This window comes from Hippocampus bargibanti, linkage group LG02 (genome assembly GCF_051943395.1).
Source record: "Hippocampus bargibanti isolate YZ-2025 linkage group LG02, ASM5194339v1, whole genome shotgun sequence".
NCBI classification, from domain to species: Eukaryota; Metazoa; Chordata; class Actinopteri; order Syngnathiformes; family Syngnathidae; genus Hippocampus; species Hippocampus bargibanti.
Window position 1 is genome coordinate 2,417,755 of NC_142735.1, and position 24,837 is coordinate 2,442,591.

General features: G+C 39.8%; 2 protein-coding genes across 2 annotated transcripts; both read left to right on the plus strand.

The window, feature by feature from the left end:
* The first annotated feature begins 622 nt into the window (after positions 1 to 622).
* Positions 623 to 3,511, plus strand: uqcrq (ubiquinol-cytochrome c reductase, complex III subunit VII). The gene is made up of 3 exons (XM_089016535.1): positions 623 to 737; positions 1,409 to 1,586; positions 3,318 to 3,511. The coding sequence occupies exons 2-3, from the start codon at positions 1,433 to 1,435 to the stop codon at positions 3,410 to 3,412; spliced, it is 249 nt and encodes an 82-aa protein (XP_088872661.1). The 5' UTR covers positions 623 to 737; positions 1,409 to 1,432; the 3' UTR covers positions 3,413 to 3,511.
* A 1,845-nt stretch (positions 3,512 to 5,356) lies between these two features.
* Positions 5,357 to 23,943, plus strand: hspa4b (heat shock protein family A (Hsp70) member 4b). The gene is made up of 19 exons (XM_089020290.1): positions 5,357 to 5,655; positions 6,218 to 6,275; positions 6,432 to 6,572; positions 6,719 to 6,841; positions 7,350 to 7,449; positions 11,588 to 11,721; positions 11,805 to 12,049; positions 12,132 to 12,208; positions 12,278 to 12,429; positions 13,053 to 13,159; positions 13,250 to 13,383; positions 15,118 to 15,302; positions 15,374 to 15,466; positions 18,144 to 18,299; positions 18,381 to 18,506; positions 19,361 to 19,468; positions 21,247 to 21,366; positions 21,465 to 21,626; positions 23,340 to 23,943. The coding sequence occupies exons 1-19, from the start codon at positions 5,549 to 5,551 to the stop codon at positions 23,541 to 23,543; spliced, it is 2,532 nt and encodes an 843-aa protein (XP_088876416.1). The 5' UTR covers positions 5,357 to 5,548; the 3' UTR covers positions 23,544 to 23,943.
* The last annotated feature ends 894 nt before the right edge of the window (positions 23,944 to 24,837 follow it).

Below are 24,837 nucleotides of genomic sequence, written 5' to 3' on the forward strand. Positions count from 1 at the left end.
ACGACGCCAGCGAGCAGTTAGACAAACAGCTGTGGCTTTTTTGGCTCGTTCTTCGACTTCAGCACATTCTTTGTCATATATGATTCTGGTATGATCCTTTGAAAAAGTCTTATCAGAATCAGAAAGCCCTTTCCTGTTTCATATGCTACGCACAGTGTGCTTCTGTTTCTCTAACCACATTCGCCTCACTACTGCGTGTGTCTGTAATTCTCCGGTCCCGCCTCTACCACGGATCCTGACCTATCACGTGCGGCTTTATCCAAAGACTGGGGGCGGGGAATAGAGGGGGAAAAAAGGTCGGCTCCCTTTTCCGGCTCATTCTTGGGAACCAGCACTCTTCGTTTACTTCAGAGATCCGGCTCTAAGAACCGGCTCGTTCGCGAATGACACATCACTAAAACACAGTGGTCAAAACAAGTCGTCTCCTCGTTCCTCAGGACACATCAGATGCATGTTATGTTGAGAAAAAAAAAGAGAGAAGATGGGAAAAAAATCAGAAAACGTAGCAAGATAACAGAAAAAATAACTACATTTAAGAAAAAGGAACAAAAAAGGCCTGCATCTCCACCCCTGCAGTACATTACAGTACACTGTAATCCACTTGGATTTCGGGTGCGAGTATTTGGCCTCCAAGCCGTTAGAGGGCAGTAACAGTAAAGCATTCGATATTGTGTTCCGTTTCCGGAAAAACAGGAAGAACACGGGAGCCTTGATAGCGAAAGACGACGAGGAAAACGGTAAGCCTCAATGTCATTACGTTTATACGACAGTTTTAGTTTTATTGAGTTCGACAGAAATCTAGAATAAACCTGATCACAATATTAAAAAGCTACTTCTCTACTTGTGAGTCGCTTCCTTTAACGCCATTAGATATCCTGGTTCAAGGTCTAATTGCTTGTACTTTTGCCCGAGCACCGAGGCTAATGTTCACGCTTACTTTATCGTGCGTGGTCGATGTGTTTTTCTTGTAAATCGGTCTGCGCTATATGGATTAATTGCTTTTTAAATTGTCTTAAAGTCTGCTAGTTTCTCTATTTACATATTTTCCGTCCGAGAACTTGCCCATGTCATAATGATGGAATGTGTTGGATCGTTGTGTTAAATGTCAATGAAAACACAATACAATGATTTGCAAATGAATTTCAAACCGTATTGTACTCAACTGAATACACAACAAAGACAATATATTTAATGTTAAAGCCGATGTATTCACAAATGTAGTATTTGATGCCACTCACACATTTCACAATATGTCCGAAACGATATGTGAGTGAGGTTTTTATAATTCCTTAACCGCTTGAAATAGCTTGTTTTTAGGAATAATATATTTTTTTTATATTATTATACTTTTGTTCTTGCGTTCACATTGAATCCACATCCTCAAATTGTAACCTTATATCCTTCACAGTTCGTCGAACCCTTTCAGATCAATATGGGCCGCCACTTTGGAAATTTGGCCAGGATCAGGCATGTCATCACATACAGTCTGTCCCCTTTTGAGCAGAAGGCATTCCCCAATTATTTCTCCAAGGGAATTCCCAACGTATGGAGAAGGTTCACGTCATCTTTCTTCAAAGTTGCCCCCCGTGAGTATCTTTTATGAACAGTTTTCATTATTTTTAACATGATGCTATTTATTACTGGATATTTTGGGGGGAAACACTTTACCTTAAAGGACAACCGACGTCACTTTTTTGTTTTTTAACTGACACAGAAAAACGTTTTATAGCATCTAAAATACCCAAAACACGCAGTATATTTTTATTCAAATGCAAAACACCAATAAAATGACTTAAAGTGTCCAAAATCTGCAAAAAAATTGAGCTGCGAATTAGGCATTTTCAGAAAGTCCCGCCCCCAGTTCGTGATGTCACACCAAGACGTGATTGCTGAAAAATCAAAGCAATGGCTTCAGATTCGGAGAATATGCTTTCTTGTTACACATCCAGTTATGAATATGATTCAAATAGTTCTGAAGCGGAAAACATACAAGTTTGCAATCGATTAAAGATTTTTTTCCGTGTCATTTTGAGGCAAACGGGCAGAAACATAGTTCTCCCACACATATGATACATGAATAAATTCAGAAAGATGATCTGTAAAGAATAGAGCCGTAAAAACCCAGAAATTATTGCTTTATAACCTGCTAGATAGTTGAGGCGCAAATGGAGTTCACTGTAATGTTTAACAAGGTAAAAAAAAACAAATTCCAGTGTTTTTAATTTATGTTGTACATTTTCTACTCTTTGTTTCAAGTTATATTTTGATCTTAATTCAAAATTTCATTATTCAAGTTTTTTTTTTTTTTTTTTTCTCTTGAAAGACAAATTGTTGTAAAGGACAACCGAAGTCTCCGGACAAGTTGTGTCCATAATTTGTAAAATGGCTTCGAATGACTTCTACTTAGCGTATTTTCATAAGATTCCACCGCATATAGCTATATTTTACGTTTTAAGACTCGCGCTGAATATTCCGCAAGTCTTGTTTTTGAGTTGGTGACGAGTCCACACCCTACGTCACTGAAGGAACGCCCCTGACCGAAAAAAGGACACATTGTAGCAGTCCTTCTATCCCGTCAATGCATTTTGCTGTACTTGTTTGGTCTGAAAACTTCGTGTTGCACCAAAAAAAGGCAGAAGAGGGCGACAAAGCTCCGTGTAAGGAATTAATCAGCCTGTGGAAACGGGCTGATTAATTCCTTACACGGAGCTTTGTCGCCATTTTCTGCCTCTTTTTTAGTGTTACATTTCCCCCCCCCTATTGCCTCAAAATGGCCCGGAATAAATTCTTTAATCGATTGCAAACATTTATGCTTTCCTCTTCAGAACTATTTGAATCATATTCATAACTGGATGAGTAACAAGAAAGCATATTCTCTGAATCTGAAACCATTGTTTAGATTCTCCAGCAAGGCAAGACGTCTTGGCGTGACGCCACGAACAAGGGGGCGGGACGTTCTGAAACTAGCCACTTCCGGGTTCATTTTTTTTTGCAGATTTGTACACTAAGTCATTTTTATTGGTGTTTTGCATTTGACTAAAATATCCTACTGTGTGTTTTGGGTATTTTAGATGCTCTAAAACGTTTTTCTGGTGTCAGTTAGTAAACAAAAAAGTGATGTTGGTTTCTAACGCTGCATTGAATGTTTATTATATATTCCTAAAACTCAATATTCTGTGGCTCCTTGAATTCGAGTGACAATGACAAAAACCCTGGCACTGGAGTGGACACATTTTTGCACGTGTCTGGCAGTGAATGAGTATTTAATTACAGACTGACACAAAAACTGTACTAAAATTCCATATGTTCGATGACAGCAATGGCCCTCATGTACCTGACCTACTCGTGGGGCAACAGTGTTCACAAGCAAAGCAAGAGGAAGAATCCTGCTGACTACGAGAACGAAGAATAAAATGTTCACCAACTACCAGGCTGCTTCTTCTGTTGAATGGCGTTTCTGTTTCACCAATAAAGATGAAAAAAAAAAAAATATTTATGTGAAATAAATTAAGACTGTGTCTGTTGGTGTTGAGCACATGGCATACCTGTATTGGGAGACATAGTAAGCGCTCTGTTTGTGAATTGACCATATGATGCCATTTCCCAATTTGTTCGTGTTTTGTTTTTTCATGTTTGGGTGCAGGTAAAGCGCTGGCCATGGCCTCTAGCAATATTTTTTCCTTTCCTCGAGAGGGCAGCATTGCCATTTTTTCCACGTTATAATAATAATACATTTCATTTCTCAGCGCCTTTCAAAACTCTCAAGGTCACTTTACAGTCACAGGATCAGTTTTTCGCCAGCGTTCACTCAACCTGGAAATAACTCAAATAGATAGAAAGCTAACATAGCTAATAGATAGCCAGCTAGACAGTTAGCTAACTAGCTAGATAGCCATATAGATAATAAATAGCCAGCTACATAGCTAGCTAGCTAGACAGATAGCTAATAGATAGAAAATTGATAACAAATATATAGCCAGGCAGCTAACTAATAGATATAAAATATATTGCCAGCTTGGTAGCTAGCTAATAGATAGAAAATCGGTTGCAAAGAACTAGCTAGGTAGCGTTAGCACTTTGTTCCAGCTTCAGTTGTTAAATTGCTAGTTGATAAATCAATATGCATTGTATTTTGGACAGCCACCCTCATTTCAAGCTCATATAACTCCAGACCCATATAATTTAGGAATTAACTCTTCGAATGAAAAAAGAGTACGTATATGGTTTCTTACACTGGATTGAATATTTATGTAGTCCTAAAACTCAATATTATGTGGGTCCTGGAATTTGAGTGACAGTGACAAAAACCCTGGCGCTGGGCTGGACCCATTTTTGCACATTGGCTGTGAATGAGTTAATTTTTACCAAATGAGTATAAATACACTGCAAAATATAATCATTTCCGGTCCAATTTTTTTTACTAGCTTCAAAACTGCATATAAGTCTCACGATTTGGTCGGGAGACTCCCGGTTTTGACCACAATACTCGCTTTATAAAGCAACTATTGACACAATACAGACAGTTCATTTGTAAGGTGAAACAAAAGCTAATGTAAAAAACAAACTCCATTTTTATACTACTTAAATGTATAAATAAACAAAGACAGTATTTTTGTGTTCTATTTGCTTCTAATTTACACTTTTGTAACGCTCACATTATTTTAACAAGCACCACAGATTCACCAGTAGGAAAATCTCCCGATTTATGATTTCTGAAACTATGAAACTTGATGGCATTGCTCTGTCCTGAGTTCTTTAACTCATCTTGATGCAGATCCTATGAAATGACTTTGCTGCTATGAAATGTAAATTTCTCCACTTCAAGACTAATAAAGGCTAATAAAAAAATTAAATAGCATACATGTTAAGTTTCAGAAATCATAAATCGGGAGATTTTCATACTCGCGACTCTGTGGTGCGTGTTAAAATAATGTGAGCGTTCCAAAAGTGTCAATTAGAAGTACATGTAAATAAAACAAAACTGTTTTCATTGTTTTTATACATTCAATAGTCTAAAAATGTGTTTTGTTTTTTAAGTTTTCTTTTTTTTCATCTTATAAATGAACTGTCTGAATTGTGTCAATTGTTGCTTTATAAAATGAGTATTGTGAGTACAGTATTAGGGTCAAAATCGGGAGTCTACCGAACAAATCGTGAGACTTAACATGTATGAAATACATAGATAACAGCAAACTGACCTTGACGTTCCCATGCTTATGGCTTGGACAGTAAATGAAGGCAAGGCCGCTTCTTTTCGCTATTCATTTATTTTCTCCTGTAGGTGTCGCAATTGCTGTCTATACCGGCCTCGCACGCAATTGGTTGGCGACGCGGATAGAAAATTCCTGAAGGTTCTCGCTTTTTCTGCCGGTATACCGCATGCTGATTTGCTCAGCTTCATGGAACAAGAACTAGAGTGAACCAACGACCGCCGCTGAGTGAAATCCTATCCCTGTAACGGAACGGTCCTCATTTCCATCACAACTGTACCTCTATACTTCTCGGCGTATCCGCTCTACACTAAATTCACCCCTTAATCGGTTATAAGATGTCAGTTGTCGGATTCGACGTGGGTTACATGAACTGCTATGTAGCAGTAGCCCGAGCCGGTGGGATCGAAACTATCGCCAATGAATATAGCGACCGGTGTACACCGTAAGTATGATCGATGACTATTGTGTCGCATGCGCCTTATAACGAGTTGGGAGTGATCGCGAATTCACGCGTGCTCATACCCCTTGTGTGAAGCTAACGATGCTAACTCGGCGAGTTAGCATGCTAGTGAATTTCACAACAGGAAACAGCATGTGATTGTGAAGGCTATTGCTAGCGGGGATCACCGTTGTGAGTTAAACGACGTCGCTGTTTTTGTTCTGTGTATACATAAATATTTTATTGCGATGTACATGTACACGGAAGTATGTAAGAGAGAACAGCCAAGGGATTTTGTGATGCCCGTGAGCATTGAAAACCGCGTGATTGGGAGGAGGCCGGCGTACACTCCCTGTCAAAACGCTTTGATGAATTGATGGAACGTTGGTCGCCCCCAAATCACCCACGAGACGATACTACTCTGCTATCGTTCATAAGAATTATACAGAACGCAAAGAAATGCATCATGTGGATGCTCATTGCTTGCGACAGTTTCATTCTAGCTACAAAATGTACAATTGTAATAAAAAGGAGGACGAAACGGATTTGTCTTCTCTATTCATAGAGCATGCGTTTCATTTGGACCACGGAATCGCTCAATTGGTGCAGCTGCAAAGAGCCAGGTATGATTTTATTGGATATGATACTAATGGTCTTATTCATTGCATTGTGTATGGAGATTGTTGACAATGAGCATGGGTTATGGTGATAACAGGATGGCAAAATGTGTTTACTTACTTTATTTATTCGTTGACATTAGAATCTTTGTGGTTGAACAGGTTGTCACAAACTGCAAGAACACAGTGCAAGGCTTCAAGCGATTCCATGGCCGGGCATTCTCTGATCCATTCGTGCAGCGCCTCAAACCGAGTCTGGTTTATGATCTTGCACAAATGCCCACTGAGACTACTGGAATCAAGGTAAGCGCACAATGGGCCATTTCCTTTGCAATTAGTTCTTGGTTAATTGTTTTACACTGTGATAATTTGACTGAGTGGTGTTCAAATTTCCACATTGTGGGACTATTAAAGGCTTCTGATTCTGATTCGATGGGGTATTCCTACAGGTTATGTATATGGAGGAGGAGAAGCTTTTCAGCATTGAACAGGTCACTGCCATGCTTTTAACCAAGTTGAAAGAGACTGCAGAAAGTGCACTGAAGAAGCCCGTTGCTGACTGTGTTGTCTCTGTAAGTACAATCGCTGGAAAAAAAAATCTTACCACACATGCACAGACACACACCCTTGCTCTGTCTGTGCTATGGTTACCCAGGATAGCATCTGGGCCGCACCCGTGCGCCATTTACGCATTTTGATAGCCATTGGCGCGACTTTGTAACTCCACCGCACCAGCACAAGTCTATTACGATTAGCGTATATTGCTACATGACACATATGACATACTTCTGTTAAAATAGCTAAAGAAAATAATTTAGTTAAACAGTAATTGAAAACTGTTTGTTTGCCATCAGAGGTTTTAACTTTCGTCGTCTGCCATCTTGCCTTACCGATATCAAGCCATAATCACCTTGATTCGCCAAAACTAAGGGATGTGTGAAGATGCCTTTTATGAGAAGACGTTTCCCCCTTTTCAAGGAATTGTCCCCTATTTTAACTAGAAAAGCCTTCATGGCTAATGTATCTATTTAAGTTTGAATATAATTTCTAGAATTAAGCAAAAATCTTGGTGTTTCCCAGGTGCCCTGCTACTTCACTGACTCCGAAAGGCGATCGGTGGTTGATGCTGCACAGATCGCAGGACTCAACTGCTTGAGGCTTATGAATGAGACGACTGCAGGTGTGTGATACATTTGTTTCAAATGTTTTTTTTTATATACAGTGATACCTCAGCTTACGAACGCTTCAGCTCACGAACTTTCCACCTCACGAACATTAAATTCGCAAGCATATTGTCTCGGCTGACGAACTACTTCAGCTACTACAGTAAAGTCTCGTTATATCGATATCGGATATATCGATAGTCCCGGTTATATCGATACTATTTCTATGCACGCACGGAGAAAATTACATGCAAACAGGGTCGGATATATCGATAGTCCCGGTTATATCGATATTTTTTCGGACTCCCTTGAATATCGATATAACGAGACTTTACTGTACTTCATACCACAGTGGCTGGCGGGCTAGTTTTCGTCACCCCTTTTCTTTGAGTGCAGACGTAGTTTGTTATCAAGTCTAGTACTTTTGCTGTTATGGGACAGAAAAAGACCCCACCACAGGCTAGCGTTAAAGCGAAGAAGACACAAAAGAAAATTATGGTCGCAGAAGAGGAAGATCATCGAAAAACACGAATGAGGTGTGCGTTTGGGTGATTTAGCGTCCCAGTACCAGTACGCTAAGTCAACCATTGCTACCATCCTTAAGAACTACTGGAAAACTTCATGCTGCGCTTTAAAGGACAACCGACGTCACTTTTTTGTTTCTTAACTAACATCAGAAAAACGTTTTATAGCATCTAAAATACCCAAAACACGCAGTATGATATTTTTATTCAAATTCAAAACACCAATAAAAATGACTTAAAGTGTCCAAAAAATTGAGCTACAAATTGGGCTTTTTCACAAAGTCCCGCCCCCAGTTCGTGACATCACGCCAAGACGTCTTGCATTGCCGAAAAATCAAAACAATGACTTCAGATTCGGAGAATATTCTTTCTTGTTACACATCCAGTTATGAATATGATTCAAATAGTTCTGAAGAGGAAAGCATACAAGTTTGCAATGGATTAAAAAAAAAATCTGTTATTTTGAGGCAAACGGGCGGGGGGGGGGAATGTCGCACCCAAAAATGGCGACCAGCTCCCGTGAGGAATGAATCAGCCCGTTTCCACAGGCTGATAAATTCCTTCCATGGAGTTTGGACGCCCTCTTCTGGCGGCTTTTGGGTGCAACATCAAGGTTTTCAGACAAACAGTACAGCAAAATACATTGACGTGATGAAGGACTGCTGCAATGTGTCTTTTTGTCGGTCGGGGGGTCCTTTAGTGACGTCACGTACGGACTCGTCACCAACTCAAAATCAAGACTTCCTGAATATTCAGCGTGAGTCTTAAAACGTAAAATATAGCTATATGCGGTGGAATCTTTGTAAAATACGCTCAGTAGAAGTCATTTGAAACCATTTCACAAATTATTGACACAACTTGTCCGGAGACGTCGGTTGTCCTTTAAGAAATGCACGGAGCTAATTGGAGGCCATCTAGAACACACGCTGCAGAACGGAGGAAAAAAAGGCCAAAGGCCCTAGTGTTTTGATGTGATGTTTTGAATATAATAAACTAGTTATGACCAAAGTTTCATTTCATTCGGACAAAACACCCAAGAAACAGGGCTTAATTAGAGTTGCCGCCCGTTTATTTTGGGTCACCCCGTAATCCCATGAAACTGGAGTAGCCCAAAAAATGCCTTAATTTAATAATACATACCTGAGAAAGGAGATAAAAATAGACAAGGCCACAATAAACCACAACACTTGAGTAAGAACTGAAATAACTCATTATAATGCATTTCACGGTAAAATCAGAGCATTGCCATGAAATGGTGAGTAGTTTTACTTTATTTGAATGTTGCTCCGCCGATGACCATTTTGTGTTTGGTGGCCTTTTATCGAGCATCTCCATCGTTATTAAGTTTATAGAGTTGCTTGTTTTGTAGCCACAAGAGGACATACGCCACTGTCTTCTTGTGCCGGTCCCAAGCCCGGATAAATATAGAGCGTTGTGTCAGGAAGGGCATGTAAAATCTTGGCCAAAACAAACATGGGAATCAAACCTCTGAATATGGAGGACACTGATTCGCTGTGGCGACCCCTGAAGGGAAAACCAGAATGGAAAAGAGGAAGTATGGTTGTTTAAAAAAAGCAATTTTTATTTGAATAAAACGTGGGATAATTTGTAGAAGAATCAATGCAAATCTTGAGCCTGTAGCACCCAAACTCTACATTCTGTATTTCCAAATCATGAACTCTCACTTGGTCTCTTCCTTATTTCCTCTCTCCCTTCCTGCTTTGTGCCACAAGCCAAAAAGAAGATCCAGAATCAGAGAGATGCACGTTCATCCGTTTACTCCCAAATTCAAGCGCTGCTTTTTTTTCTGTGTAGCTTGACCTCTTTTTCGTGAATTCTCTGTTTTTGTTGCTAGGATACCGACACTCGACTTCAAGGAGGTTCATACAGTGAGACCTCAACTTACGAACTTAATTGGTTCCCAGACAGAGTGTGTAAGGCGAAAAGTGTGTATCTCAAAAAAGAATTTCTCATAGGAAACCATTCAAATGCGAATAATCCGTTCCCGGGTTTCCATAAAATATACTTTTCAACTAAATAAGCCTTAAAACTACACACAACATACCTTATTCTATGTATAATAAATGTGCTGTTGTACTGTAATGAAAGAAATACACTGCATTGTATCATAAAGTCACTTTATTTACATTTGTGATGGTCATTTATGGCTTGATGGAATGGCGTTGGAGGTCGAAGGGAATTGCTGTTTGGAAAGAGAGGCGCATTACATGAGGACTGTGATAAAAGAAATAAACTGTGCTGTAAAATAACGTTTTATTTACCTTTTTGATGGTCGTTGATGGCTCATGGAAGGAGAGTCACCTTCCATAAGGACTGTTGGTAACTTAACCTCTGGTGCTGTTTGGTCGTGTGCTTCCGCCAGCCGTGGTTGGTGTGTATTATGAAAATAGTGCTTATTATAAGGTTTAATTTTCATAAATTTGACGTTTGTAAGACGAAAAGTTTGTAAGATAAGGTGTTTGTAAGTTGAGGTCTCACTGTATTACCTCCTTGACAATTAGAAAAATTGAAGAAAAAAAAACAGCTATGACAAAGATTGTCACGATCTACACAACTGTGACCGTTTGTGGCGTATAAACTGTACAAGCAGTCTGCATTTTGTGCTACGAACAGCAAAACTCACAGGATTTGCGCCTAGTATAACTTATGATATTTGTACACATAGTGCAGTTGATACTTGGCACTACAGGCAAAGAAGCACGCGTTATTGGTATTCAGCCAACCTTCATTTCATCCGTCACACCCATGCTTCTCTTGCCGTGACATGTTTACTTAGAGTACATTGAATTACACACAGATTATTTCTGGCTCTATTCTATTGTGTCAAAGACATTAACTCATTCACTGCCAGACGTGCAAAAAATGTCTCCAGCCCAGTGCCAGGGTTTTTGTCATTGTCATTTGAATTCCAGGACCCACAGAATATCGATATTCAATACAGCATTAGAAACCTTAGACTCTCTTGTTTCATCAGAAAAAAAAGACAGAATTCCTAAATGATGTTAGTCCAGAGTTATATGATGTTGAAATGAGGGTGGCTGTCTAAAATACAATGCAATACATACATATACGTTTAATCCAAAATAATACCGAGCCAATTATGTGTTCCATTAAGGAGACATCTACAACTCATGTGAGATTTCGTCTTCGCTCATTCACTGCCAGATATGTGCACAAATGTATCCAGTCCAGTGCCAGGGTTTTTGTCATTGTCACTCAAATTGCAGGACCCACAGAATATTGAGTTTTAGGACTACATAAACATTCAATACAGTGTTAGAATCCCCGGAGTCTCTTCTTTCATCAGGAAAAAAAGTTAATTCTTAAATTATAGGGGTCTGGAGTTATATTAGCTTGAAATGTGGGTGGCTAATAGATAGCCAGCAAAACAGTTGGCTCGCCATATAACTAATAGACAGCCAGCTACATAGAAAGATAGCCAGCCAGTTAGCTAATAGATACAAAAACATTCAATGCAACTTCATAAAACCTTAGACTCCCTTCTTTCAACAGAAAAAAAAAGAGTTAATTTCTATGGTAAGGACAATAGAAGTAAGGTTTTTTTTCCCTTCCCTTTTCATCGATGTTTCATCGAACTGTTGTTTTGCAGTGGCTCTGGCGTATGGAATTTATAAGCAGGATCTACCTGCTCCAGAAGAGAAAGCAAGGAATGTGGTATTTGTGGACCTGGGCCATTCTGGATACCAAACATCAGTGTGCGCTTTCAACAAGGGCAAACTCAAGGTTGGGAATTGCCCGATGATGAAAAATATCTTTTCGATCTCTATCAAGCTTTGCGTCAACTATTCCACCCCCTTGTCTCGTAGGTTCTTGCCACAGCCTGTGATCCAGAACTGGGAGGCAAAGATTTTGACGAGGTATTGGTCAAGTATTTCTGTGAGGAATTTGGCAAGAAGTACAAGCTGGATGTAAAGTCCAAGCCAAGGGCCTTGGTCAGGCTCTACACGGAGTGTGAAAAACTGAAAAAGCTCATGAGCGCCAACTCGTCGGAACTTCCACTGAACATCGAGTGCTTCATGAATGAGATAGATGTGACGGGAAGGCTCAACAGGTCGGGCGCAAGATTGTTTGTTTCTCATGAGCTCGACATTGATCTAATTTGATATCTTTTTTTTTTCTTCTCAATTTACAAGGGCTCAGTTTGAAGAGATGAGCGCTGACCTTTTGACCAAGGTGGAGCCTCCCCTGCAGAGTCTGCTGGAACAATCCAGTGAGTAACACGCCGTTTCATTCTTTTTATTGATGACACAAATGCAATTCTCCAACCGTTCCACTTTAGAACTAAAAAAGGATGACATCTACGCGGTAGAGATTGTGGGCGGGGCTTCAAGAATCCCCGCCGTCAAAGAGAGGATAAGCAAATTCTTTGGGAAGGAATTGAACACCACGCTGAATGCTGATGAAGCGGTGGCCAGAGGAGCTGCTTTACAGGTACATCACATCTTCCTATTGGTTTAGATTAGCCTTTATTCGTCTCGCGTTTACATTTCACGGCAGCAAAGTGATGAAAGTCAGTGGAAAGGAAAGGAAGAAGTAGAAAAACACAATACAGGCGGCATCTTGAAGTCAAAACAACAACGACAAACTTAATAACAAATAATGTGACAACACGAGAGACACAGTCATTCAATCTGAAACGCTTTCCGCACCATCTTTGTTGCATGAAGCAGTTCTAGATGGAAAAACATAAAATATAGCTATCTGCCGTGGAATCTTTGTAAAATACGCTCAGTAGAAGTCATTTGAAGTGATTTGACAAATTACGGACACAACTTGTCCCGAGACGTCGGCTGTCCTTTCAACATACATTCCATACAAACTATAGCACTGAAGCAACTTACGAACAAATTCACTTTACGAACGACCACTCGGAATGTATCTCGTTCGTAACCTGGGGAGCGTCTGTCCAATCACTCCTTGATACAATCTCACAAGACAGAAGCGAACATACAAACTAAGGTTCTTAGAATGTAAGGCTATGCAGTCTTGCCCCAGTGTGAGTGTTGTCTTTGTCTCCATTGCAACATCTGACAACGCCACTCCCTTTTCCACAGTGCGCAATGCTGTCGCCTGCCTTCAAAGTGCGCGAATTCTCCATCACGGACGCCATTCCATATCCCATCTCCTTGAAGTGGGATTCTGCCGCTGAGGAAGGTGTGAGGTAAAATAAAACACATCCTTGTTTTTGGCACTCTCCACTCCTTATTTTGAAATTGTACATTGGTGATTTGACTCTTGTTTTATTTTGTAGCGATTGTGAAGTGTTTCCCATGAACCACCCAGCACCCTTTTCCAAAGTGTTGACGTTCTACCGCAAAGAGCCTTTCTCCCTGGAGGCGTACTATAACAACCCTAAGGCGCTACCCTACCCTGACCCAACCATCGGTAAGCAATAAGAGTGACGCCTCTTCGGGTCAAACACAATCTATTTCGTGACGCTTGGTTCATATTAACAACTTTTCTCATATAAAATATTGGATTTAGTCCATGACAGTGTGAACCTGTTGCCATTATAAAATTTGACGCCATCTTCTAAATGTAACCACAAGTTAGCCACTGTGATATAAATAAAGCAAAAACACCATTGTCAAATATGACTGTCGTCTTATTGTATGGGATAAATGCGCATGTTCAAAACAGTCTGGAACAAGAAGCATTTTGCCTAAATATACAAAATTGTTAAAAATAGTAAATTATAATCCCACATTTTTTTTTTGAAGACATTTTTTTGCACTTAATGTTGAACTTGGATGCCAATGGCTAAAGTAACCTAATTTCAACAAGCACCCTCTTTGTTTTATGAAGAAGTTCTAGATGACGGAGGGGAGGATCTAAGCGTCTTTTTCACCAGTGGATCAGGGACGTCATAGTGAAATGTGCACGTTTGCTACAAACTAAATGTTGAAAGCAAACACACAGCTAACTATCGCGCTAAATATCTATGAGTTATATATTAGCTATCTATCTCTTAGTTATCTATTAGCTAGCTAGCTAACTTTCTACCTATGAGTTTTTCAGCTATCTAGCTAACTATGAGTTATCTATTAGCTATCTAGCTAGCTATTGATTAGCTAGCTAGCTAACTTTCTACCTATTTGAGTTATCCAACTATCTAGCTAACTATGTATGAGTTATCTATTAGCGTCTTACTGATCCTTGATGAATGTCGTGGCCATATATGCTGAAAAACAATCCATATCCATTCCACATGATGCACAACAACACAAAGTGACAAAAGAAAACATGAAAAAACAACAAAAAAGGAAGGCACGTGAGACCATTTTACTCGGGCTCCATCTTGGACTTCTTTACTTGATTAATAATAATAATAATAATAATAATAATACATTTCATTTATAAGCGCCTTTCAAAACTCTCAAGGTCACTTTACAGTCACCGGATACGTTTTTCTGTGGGTGAGCAGCGGCAGCCACGCGCACAAGCATTCACTCAACCCGGAAGTAACTTAAATAGATAGAAAGTTAGCTAACTAGCTAATAGATAACTCTTACATAGTTAGCTAGATAGTTGAATAACTCAAATAGGTAGAATGTTAGCTAGCTAGCTAATAGATAGCTAGCTAGATAGCTAATAGATAACTCATAGTTAGCTAGATAGCTGAAAAACTCATAGGTAGAAAGTTAGCTAGCTAGCTAATAGATAACTAAGAGATAGATAGCTAATATATAACTCATAGATATTTAGCTCGATAGTTAGCTGTGTGTTTGCTTTCAACATTTAGTTTGTAGCAAACGTGCACATTTCACTATGACGTCCCTGAGCCATTGGTGAAAAAGACGCTTTGATCCTCCCCTCTGTCATCTAGAACGTCTTCATAAAACAAAGACGGTGCTTGTTGAAATTAGGTTACTTTAGCACATTGAGGTCGACCATTGGCATCCAACTTCAACATTAAGTGCAAAAAAATGTCTTCCAAAAAAATGTGGGATTATAATGTACTATTTTTAACAATTTTGTATATTTAGAGAAAATGGTTCTTGTTCCAGACTGTTTTCAACATGCACATGTATCCCATCATCATAAAACATATACATTTGTGTTTTAATATTTGTGTGATATTAGTTCCTAATTCTTCCCTGTCCATTTTCTTCCAAACAGGTCAGTTTCTGATTCTGAAAGTTGGCCCGCAGGCTTCCGGCGAGAGCTCCAAGGTGAAAGTCAAGGTCCGAGTGAACATTCACGGAATCTTCAGCGTGTCCAGCGCTTCCCTGGTCGAGGTGATCAAGTCGGATGAGACAGAAGAGCCCATGGAGACAGAACAAGTCAATGATAAAGATGGGGAGGTAATTTATGACGCAATCCACTCACCATATATGCAACTGAATTTGCGCTTAGTGTCCTTCTTGGTCTGCAGAACAAGATGCAAACCGACCAAGAGGAGCAGGATGAGGGAGATGCGCAGAAAGAACAAGAAGAGAAGACGCCCAGAGAGAATGAGGAGATGGAGGTGAATTGCAAATGTTATAATAATAATAATAATAATAATAATACATTTCATTTATAAGCGCCTTTCAAAACTCTGAAGTTCACTTTTCAGTCACATAAGTTTTTTTGTGGGTGTGCAGTGGCAGCCAGACGCACCAGCAACCTGGGAGTAACTCAAATAGATAGAAAGCTAGCGAGCTAGCTAATACATAGCTAATAGATAGCTAGCTAGATATATAGATAGCTAAGAGATAGCTTTTCAGCACATGTACAGTGATACCTTGGCTTATGAACTTAATTGGTTCCCAGACAGAGCGTGTAAGGTGAAAAGTGTGTATCCCAAAAAATAATTTCCCATAGGAAACCATTAAAATGAGAATAATCCGTTCCCAGGTCCCCATAAAACATAATGTTCTACTTTCTAATTTTCTAAGCCTTAAAACTAAACAAAATATACCTTATTTTATGTATAATAAATGTGCTATGGTATTATAATTAAAGAAATAAACTGTACTATATAATAAAGTCGTTTTATTTACCTTTGTGATGGTCGTTGATGGCTTGATGGAATGGAATGGCCGGTTTCCTCAGCATTAAACACTTGATGAGGAACGTAGCCTTCTTCTTTCACCATCTTGAGGAATGATCCCTTGTAGGTGCTTTCTCTGCAATAATTTTACTTTGTTCCTCATCAATTGTGTTCCGTTTAGCTGGGTTGATTGCTTTTTGCATCAAGTGTACAGATGGCTTGTGATGGCAGATGGCACTCTCCATTGCTCTGGACAGTTGACCCCAAGTACTTAAAATCCTCCACCTTCTTTATCTCTTCCCCCTGTAGCATCACTCTTGCACTTGGATCCCTCTCAATAGATAGCTAATAGATAGCCATCTAGAAAGCTAGCTAGCTAATAGATAGCCAATAGTTAACTGATAGCCAGCTCGAAAGCTCGCTGGCTAATAGATAGCCAATAGATAGCTAATAAATAGAACGCTAGCTAGCTTGTTGATAGCCAATAGATAGCTGATAGATAGCCAGCTAGATAGCTAATCTATAGCCAGCTAGATAGCTAATAGATAGCCAGATAGATAGCTAGTTAGATAGCCATATAACTAGTAGATAGCAAGCTAGCTTGCCAGCCAGATAGCCAATATATACATAAACATTCAATGCAGTGTTAGAAACCTTAGACTCTCTTCTTTCATCAGAAAAGAAAGTTAATTCCTAAATTATATGGGTCTGGATTTATATGAGCTGGAAATGAGGGCGGCTGTCCAAAATACAATGCAGTACATAGATATTGGTTTGTATAGTGGTTTAACAAGAGCTGAAGCTGGAACAAAGCGCTAACATGGAAAAAGTGGAAATGGTGCCACTTTGTGGAAGGGGAAAAAAAACATCGCCACCCAAGCATGAAAGAACAAAACCCGAACTAATTCGGGAATGGCACTCTATGTCATATTTTCAATTCCCAAATACATTTGTGAATGAGTTAATTTAACTTATTAAAGGACAACCGACGTCTCTGGACAAGTTGTGTCCATAATTTGTAAAATGGCTTTAAATGACTTCTGTATTTTACAAAGATTCCACTGCATATAGCTTTATTTTACATTTTAAGATTCGTGCTGAATATTCCGGAAGTCTTGTTTTTGAGTTAGTGACGAGTCCTCACCCTACGTCACTGAAGGAACGCCCCTGACCGAAAAAAGGACCCATTGTAGCAGTCCTTCCATCACGTCAATGCATTTTGCTGTACTTTGGTCTGAAAACTTTGTGTAGGACCAAAAAGAGGCAGAAGAGGGCGACAAAGCTCCGTGTAAGGAATTAATCAGCCTGTGGAAACGGGCTGATTAATGCCTTACACGGCTTTGTCGCCATGTTCTGCCTTTTTTGGGTGCGACATTTCCCACCCCTGATGCCTCAAAATATCTATCTAGCTAGCTAGCTAGCTATCTATCTAGCTAATGTTTCTTGACTTGAAGATTGCATAGGTAAATCAACTTTATCAATTGATCTTTTTAATTTTGTTTACCAAATTATTGCCAATTATAGGAGATTCTACATCGGTTTTGTTAATTTGATATTTTTGTGATTTTCATCAGAACCGCAGTCAAACACTAGATTCTGTTATTGGATTTTTTTTCAGTGTTCATGTTGGAAAACAAAAAGCAAGAAAGCTGAAAAGTTTTTAAAAAAATCGATTGCAAACATGTATGCTTTCTTCTTCAGAACTATTTGAATCATATTCATAACTGGATGAATAACAAGAAAGCATATTCTCGAGCAAAGCAAGACGTCTTGCCGTGACACCACGAACATGGGGGCGGGACCTTCTCACACTGGCCACTTCCGGTTTCAAATTGAAGTACTTTTTAGACACTTTAATTCATTTTTATTGGTGTTTTGCATTTGACTAAAACTATAATACTGCATGTTTTGGGTATTTTAGATGCTATAAAACGTTTTTCTGATGTCAGTTAGGAAACAAAAAAGTGACGTCGGTTGTCCTTTAAATAAACACTTTGGCTCTCAGCTGATGAAACATTGCTTAGGGCTATTCACAAAATATTCTTTGTGATTTTGAAAATTGCTTCTTACTATATTGTTCAGTACCACGCTAATCCTTATGCTCAAGCCTGTTGTAAAATATGTCATTTTAATAAACACAACCCCCTCCCTCTATCATTCTCTCCCTTAGACTACCACAGATGAGGGCAAAGGCGAGAAGAAGTCTGACCAACCCCCACAAGCAAAAAAGCCCAAAGTGAAAACCAAAGTCTTGGATCTTCCCATTGCAAACAGCCCACAGTGGCAACTCGCTGATGACATGCTGAATCTTTTCGTTGAAAATGAGGTAAGAGCAAACGCTACGCATGCAGCATTGCCGGAAGCAATCCGATGCTTATTTAATTTACTTGGCGCGATGTGCCCTCAGGGTAAGATGATCATGCAGGACAAACTGGAAAAGGAGCGAAACGACTCCAAGAATTACGTGGAGGAGTACGTCTACGAAATGAGGGGCAAACTACACGGCATGCTTGAGAAGTTTGTGGGCGAAGCTGTGAGTTGCCATTCTTGGGAAGCATGAATGAGACGAGGCGTTGCTAAGGTGGTCTTAAAGGACAACCGGCGCCTCCGGACAAGTTGTGTTCATAATTTGTAAAATCACTTGAAATGACTTGTACTGAGCGTATTTTAATAAGATTACACCGCATATAGCTATATTTTACGTTTTAAGACTCACTCTGAATATTCAGGAAGTCTTGTTTTTGAGTTGGTGACGAGTCCGTACGTGACGTCACGAAAGGACCGCCCCCTGACCGAAAAAAGACACATTGTAGCAGTCCTTCCATCACGTCAATGTATTTTGCTGTACATGTTTGGTCTGAGAACCGTGTTGCACCCAAAAGCCGCCAGAAGAGGGCATCCAAGCTCCATATAAGGAATTTATCAGCTTGTGGAAGCGGAGGTGGCCACTGGAGGTCGCCATTTTGTGCCTCTTTTTTTTGGGTGAGAGATTTTCCCCCAATGTTGCCTCAAAATGGCACATATAATTCTTTAATCGATTGCAAACATGTATGCTTTCCTCTTTAGAACTATTTGAATCATATTCATAACTGGATGTGTAACAAGAAAGCATATTCTCTGAATCTGAAGCCATTGTTTTGATTCACAAGCAATGCAAGACATCTTGGCGTGACGTCACCAACTGGGGGCGGGACTTTCTGAAAAAGCCCAATTCGCAGCTCAATTTTTTGGAGATTTTGGACACTTGAAGTCATTTTTATTGGTGTTTTGCATTTGACTAAAAATATCATACTGCGTGTTTTTGGGTATTTTAGATGCTATAAAACGTTTTTCTGAAAAAACAAAAAAGTGACGTTGGTTGTCCTTTAAGTTATTTTTCATTTTCAGGAAAGGGATGCGTTTTCATCCAAGTTGTCCGATACTGAATACTGGCTGTATGAGGATGGAGAGGACCAACCCAAGCAAATATATATTGACAGACTGGCAGACTTAAAGGTAATTTCAATTGCTCTGTCAAATACAGACGCTCCCTAATTTACGAACGGAATATATTCCGAGTGGTCGTTCGTAAGGTGAATTTAGTTGTAAGTTGCTTCACTGCTATATTTTGTATGGAATGTATGTTTAATTCAAACACTGACCAGGGAAGTATAAAATATAGACGCTCTAACAGTGGTAAAATACATTTACACATACTGTAGTACAACGTGCCATTATTGAAGCTGCTGGTACGTTATTATTGAATGACGTGCCAGCAGCCATTATTGTTTTGTTATGCATCAAGTCCTCCTGGAGCGTTAACTGGGAAGAGGGATTACCTCCCCGTCCACATACTCTTCACAGCTAATCGGAAGCGATCTCGGCGGGTCGTGGCCTGAACTCGTTGGCCACACTTCAGCATGTGGCCACGGATTGGTCAGCCTTGGTGTCTGCCTTGTAAACATTCAGCCCTTGAAACCTCTAATAACGTGTCTGTGTGCGTCCTTGTGTGTAAAGCACAGTGCGCAGCCAATCGTAAGCGAGCTTGGCCGGAAAAAGGTGCGCAATACAAAATCTAACTTAAAGCATCTCTGTCCATACATTTTTCGACATACTGTACCCTCAAACATCTTCGTATGTACCGTTATTTGTAACTTGAATGTTCGTAAGTTGGAGAGCGTCTGTAGCCAAAATGATATTTTGACAGACTTGAAATGATTGACTATGAAAAAAAAATCATTGGCACCACCCTACCCACTTTCGAGGTCTTGCACACTGCAAGAGTCGAAACAAGGGTGCGGGAAAATCCTACTGAACCCTCGGCACAATGCACACCACCTTTTCCAGCGACTCCCGTAAAACAGGCGCTACCAATCCATGCGCACCAAATCCAGCAGACGTTTAAATAACTTCTGAACAGTCACCCAAATGCAGTAATACCTTGGCTTACGAACTTAATTGGTTCCCAGACATAGTGTGTAAGGCGAAAAGTGTGTATCCCAAAAATTAATTTCCCAAAGGAAACCATTAAAATGAGTATAATCCGTTCCCAGGTCCCCATAAAACATAATTTTCTACTATCTAAGCCTTAAAACTACATAAGTTATACCTTATTTTATGTGTAATAAATGTGCTATGGTATTATAATTAAAGAAATAAACTGAACTGTATAATAAAGTTATTTTATTTATCTTTGTGATGGTTGATGGCTTGATGGAATGGAGTGGCCGGTTTCCTCAGCATTAAACACTTGATGAGGAACCTTAACCTTCTTTCACCATCTTGAGAAATGATCCCTTGTAGGTGCTTTCTCTGTGATAATTTTATCTAGTTCATCTTCAATTCTGTTCTGTTTAGCTGGGTTGATACATTATCGCATCAAGTGTACAGATGGCTTGTGCGGGTTTGTGGAGCCTGATTGACGGGATATTTTAACCTTGCAGTCTACACTCTGCCTTTGAACTATCAAAGTTGAAACTTTCTCACTGTCATCTGCCTGTCTATTTAATGTTTAAAGTACCTCCCCTCACTACTGCGTTCTTGACCAATTACGTGGCTTTAACTGAAGACTGGGGGCGGGGAATAGAGATTAAAAAAAAATCGGCAGCCATTTTGTTCGTAAGCCTCAGGGTTTGTAAAACCGAGGCATAACTGTATAGTGCCTCTTTGCACTTTTTTATGATGATACTAACGGAGCGTTTTCTACCGGAGACAAATTCCTTGTGTGTTGTACATACTTGGCCAATAAAGATGATTCTGATTCTGATTCTGATTGTGATGATTGATTTCTCCAGAAACTGGGACAGCCTATCCAAGATCGCTACACAGAGGCTGAGGGGAGGCCGAAAGCCTTTGACGAACTCGGGAAACAAATCCAGCAGTACATGAAATTTGTTGAAGCGTGCAAAATGAAAGTAAGCTTTTCAAAATGTGGTGAAATGTTTCCATAACCTAAAACCTCTCCATCACACACCCGAAAAAAAAAAAAAAAAAACTATTTCTCTTTGGCAAGGATGAGCTGTACGACCACATAGATGAGGCCGACGTCGCCAAAGTGGACAAGCTCTCCACCGAAGCGATGATGTGGATGAACAGTGCCATGAACCAGCAAAGCAAACAGAGCTTGACGATGGACCCTTCGGTCAAAGTTACAGAAATTCAAGCGAAAACAAGGGTGAGTAACTTCAGACGCTCTCCTACTTACAAACATTCGAGTTATGAACAACAGTACATGAGAACACTTTTGTAGTAACGTATGTAGTATTGTAATAATAACAATACATTTAATTTCTAAGCGCCTTTCAAAACTCTCAAGGTCACTTTACAATCACAGGATCAGTTTTTCTGTAGGTAAGCAGCGGCAGCCACACGCACCAGCGTTCACTCAACCCAGAATAACTGAAATAGATAGAAAGCTAGCTAACTAGCTAATAGATAGCCAGCCAGATAGCTAGGTAGATATCTCGTCAGCTAATAAATAGATAGCTAGAAAGGCGACCAGCAAACTAACTCAAATAGATAGAAAGCTAGCTAGATAGCTAATAGATAGCCAGCCAGACAGCTAGGTAGATAGCTAGTCAGCTAATAAATAGATAGCTAGTTAGGCGGCCAGCAAACTAACTCAAATAGATCGAAAGCTAGCTAATACATAGCTAATAGATAGCCAGCTAGATAGCTAGTCAGCTAATAGATAGCTCGATAGGCTAGGTAGGCATCTAGCTAGCTAGACAGCTAATAGATGGCAAATATATAGCTAGCTAGGTAGCCAGCTAGATAGCCAGCCAGATAGCTAGGTAGATAGCAAGTCAGCTAATAAATAGATAGCTAGATAGGCGGCCAGCAAACGTAACTCAAATAGATAGAAAGCTAGCTAGCTAATACATAGCTAATAGATAGCCAGCCAGATAGCAAGGTAGATAGCTAGTCAGCTAATAAATAGGTAGCTAGATAGGCGGCCAGCAAGCTAACTCAAATAGATAGAAAGCTAGCTAGCTAGCTAATACATAGCTAATAGATAGCTTGATAGGCTAGGTAGGCATCTAGCTAGACAGCTAATAGATGGACAATAGATAGATAGCTAGGTAGCCGGCAGCCAGATAGCTAGGTAGATAACTAGTCAGCTAATAAATAGATAGCTAGATAGGCGGCCAGCAAACTAACTCAAATAGATAGAAAGCTAGCTAGCTAGCTAATACATAGCTAATAGATAGCTAGGTAGATAGCAAGTCAGCTAATAAATAGACAGCTAGATAGGCGGCCAGCAAACTAAATCAAATAGATAGAAAGCTAGCTAGCTAGCTAATACATAGCTAATAGATAGCCAGGTAGATAGCAAGTCAGCTAATAAATAGATAGCTAGATAGGCGGCCAGCAAACTAACTCAGAAAGCTAGCTAGCTAGCTAATACATAGCTAATAGATAGCCAGCCAGATAGCTAGTTAGATAGCTAGTCAGCTGATAAATCGAGAGCTAGATAGGCGGCCAGCAAACTAACTCAAATAGATAGAAAGCTAGCTAATACATAGCTAATAGATAGCCAGCTAGATAGCTAGTCAGCTAATAGATAGCTCGATTGGCTAGGTAGGTATCTAGCTAGCTAGACAGCTAATAGATGGCAAATAGATAGCTAGCTATGTAGCCAGCCAGATAGCTAGCTAGATAGCTAGTCAGCTAATAGAGAGATGTAGAAATCGTATTCTCTCCAGTTATAAGCGGATTTCAAACCTCTCAAGGACACTTTATTTATTATTATTATTATTATTATTGCTATTATTATCCAATCATGCATACAATAAGCATTGATGCAAACGGCTGCCTCTTTGACAAAGGTCCACAACAGCAGGCGCTGAGTTGTTTTCTTCCATCCTACACAAACAAACATTTCCAGGAGTTGTTCTCCGCCTGTAACCCGACCGTCACCAAGCCCAAGCCAAAGGTGGAGCTGCCCAAAGACGACACGCCAGTAGAGAAGAACGGGCCCGTGAACGGACAGGAAAAAAACCAGGAAGAATGCGCAGACAAGGGAGCAAATGAAAACACGGGCAACGCCACCTCAGAAACAGAAAAAAAGCCAGAGATGGACCTTGACTGAAAAAACGTATTAAACCTTCCACTTTTGGGAGCTCGGCCACTTGAGAATGAGTTTTGCTGTCTTACGTGTGTTATCAGTGCAGGTGGAATCTTTCAGGAATTGCACTTAAGTCAACAGCAGGCAGAGTTTTTAGCACACATCCTCATTGTGGGTGGTGGCTCTGCCTGATGCCATGGCATCTCTCTCTCTCTCTCTCTCTCTCTCTCTCTCTCTCTCTCTCTCTCTCTCTCTCTCTCTTTTAATCCCCCCCCCCTCTCTCTCTCAATGACATAATTCTGAAGCCAGCTGCAATAAGCCTGTTTGACAATTGAGCGCCATCATGATGGTATTTATTTCTGTTGTGTGCTCTGTGTTCTGGTCTGTGTCACAATATGATTTCAAATAAAGTTATTGAAAATCACTTGGACTGTATGATTACTTGCAAAGATCAACTCTTAAAGGACAACCGACACCATTTTTTTTTGTTTCCTAACTGACATCAGAAAAACTTTTATAGCATCTAAAATACCCAAAAACACACAGGCTGATATTTTTTTTGTCAAATGCAAAACACCAATAAAAATTAGTTAGTGTATAGTTCTGAATAGCAATAGTTCTGAAGAGCAAAGCATAAATGTTTGCAATCGATTAAAGAAGTCCTTCCGTCTCATTCTGGACTCCAATGTAGCGCCCAGAAAATGCACAAGATGGCGCCCAAGCTCTGTTGGAAATGGGCTGATTTGTCCGCTGGTAATTTGTTTCAACTAGTATTAAATAGTAGTCTTGGTGCAACACACAATGTTTCACCATCGCGTTATTTGTTTTTTGCTTCTAATTTCGCCATCAACACGAAGTTTTCAGACCAAACAAAGTACCCAAAATGCATTTTGTGTCGCTTTCTCAGTCAGGGGCGTTCCAGACGTGACATCACGTCAGGCATCGTCATCAACTCAAAAACAAAGACTTCCTGTACCTTGTAAAATACGCTCAGTAGAAGTCATTTGAAGTGATTTTACAAATTGTGGACACAACTTGTCCGAAGGCGTCGGTTGTCCTTTAAATGTGATGTAAATTGAAACATTATGGTGCCGATTGCCCACAACATGGCGTCGTAACAAGACATAACTACCACCATATACTGTACTGCTTTTAAAATGCAAATTAAAATAACACAGAGAACAGTGTTTTTGTGGTTTTAATCATGTAGCCTTAATACTTTTCAGTGGTGTAGAGAAAGTTAGAAAATGTGTTTTATGAGTACAGGTAACATCCAAGTTACGACCTGTGCGAGTTACGACCACCCGTACTTACGACC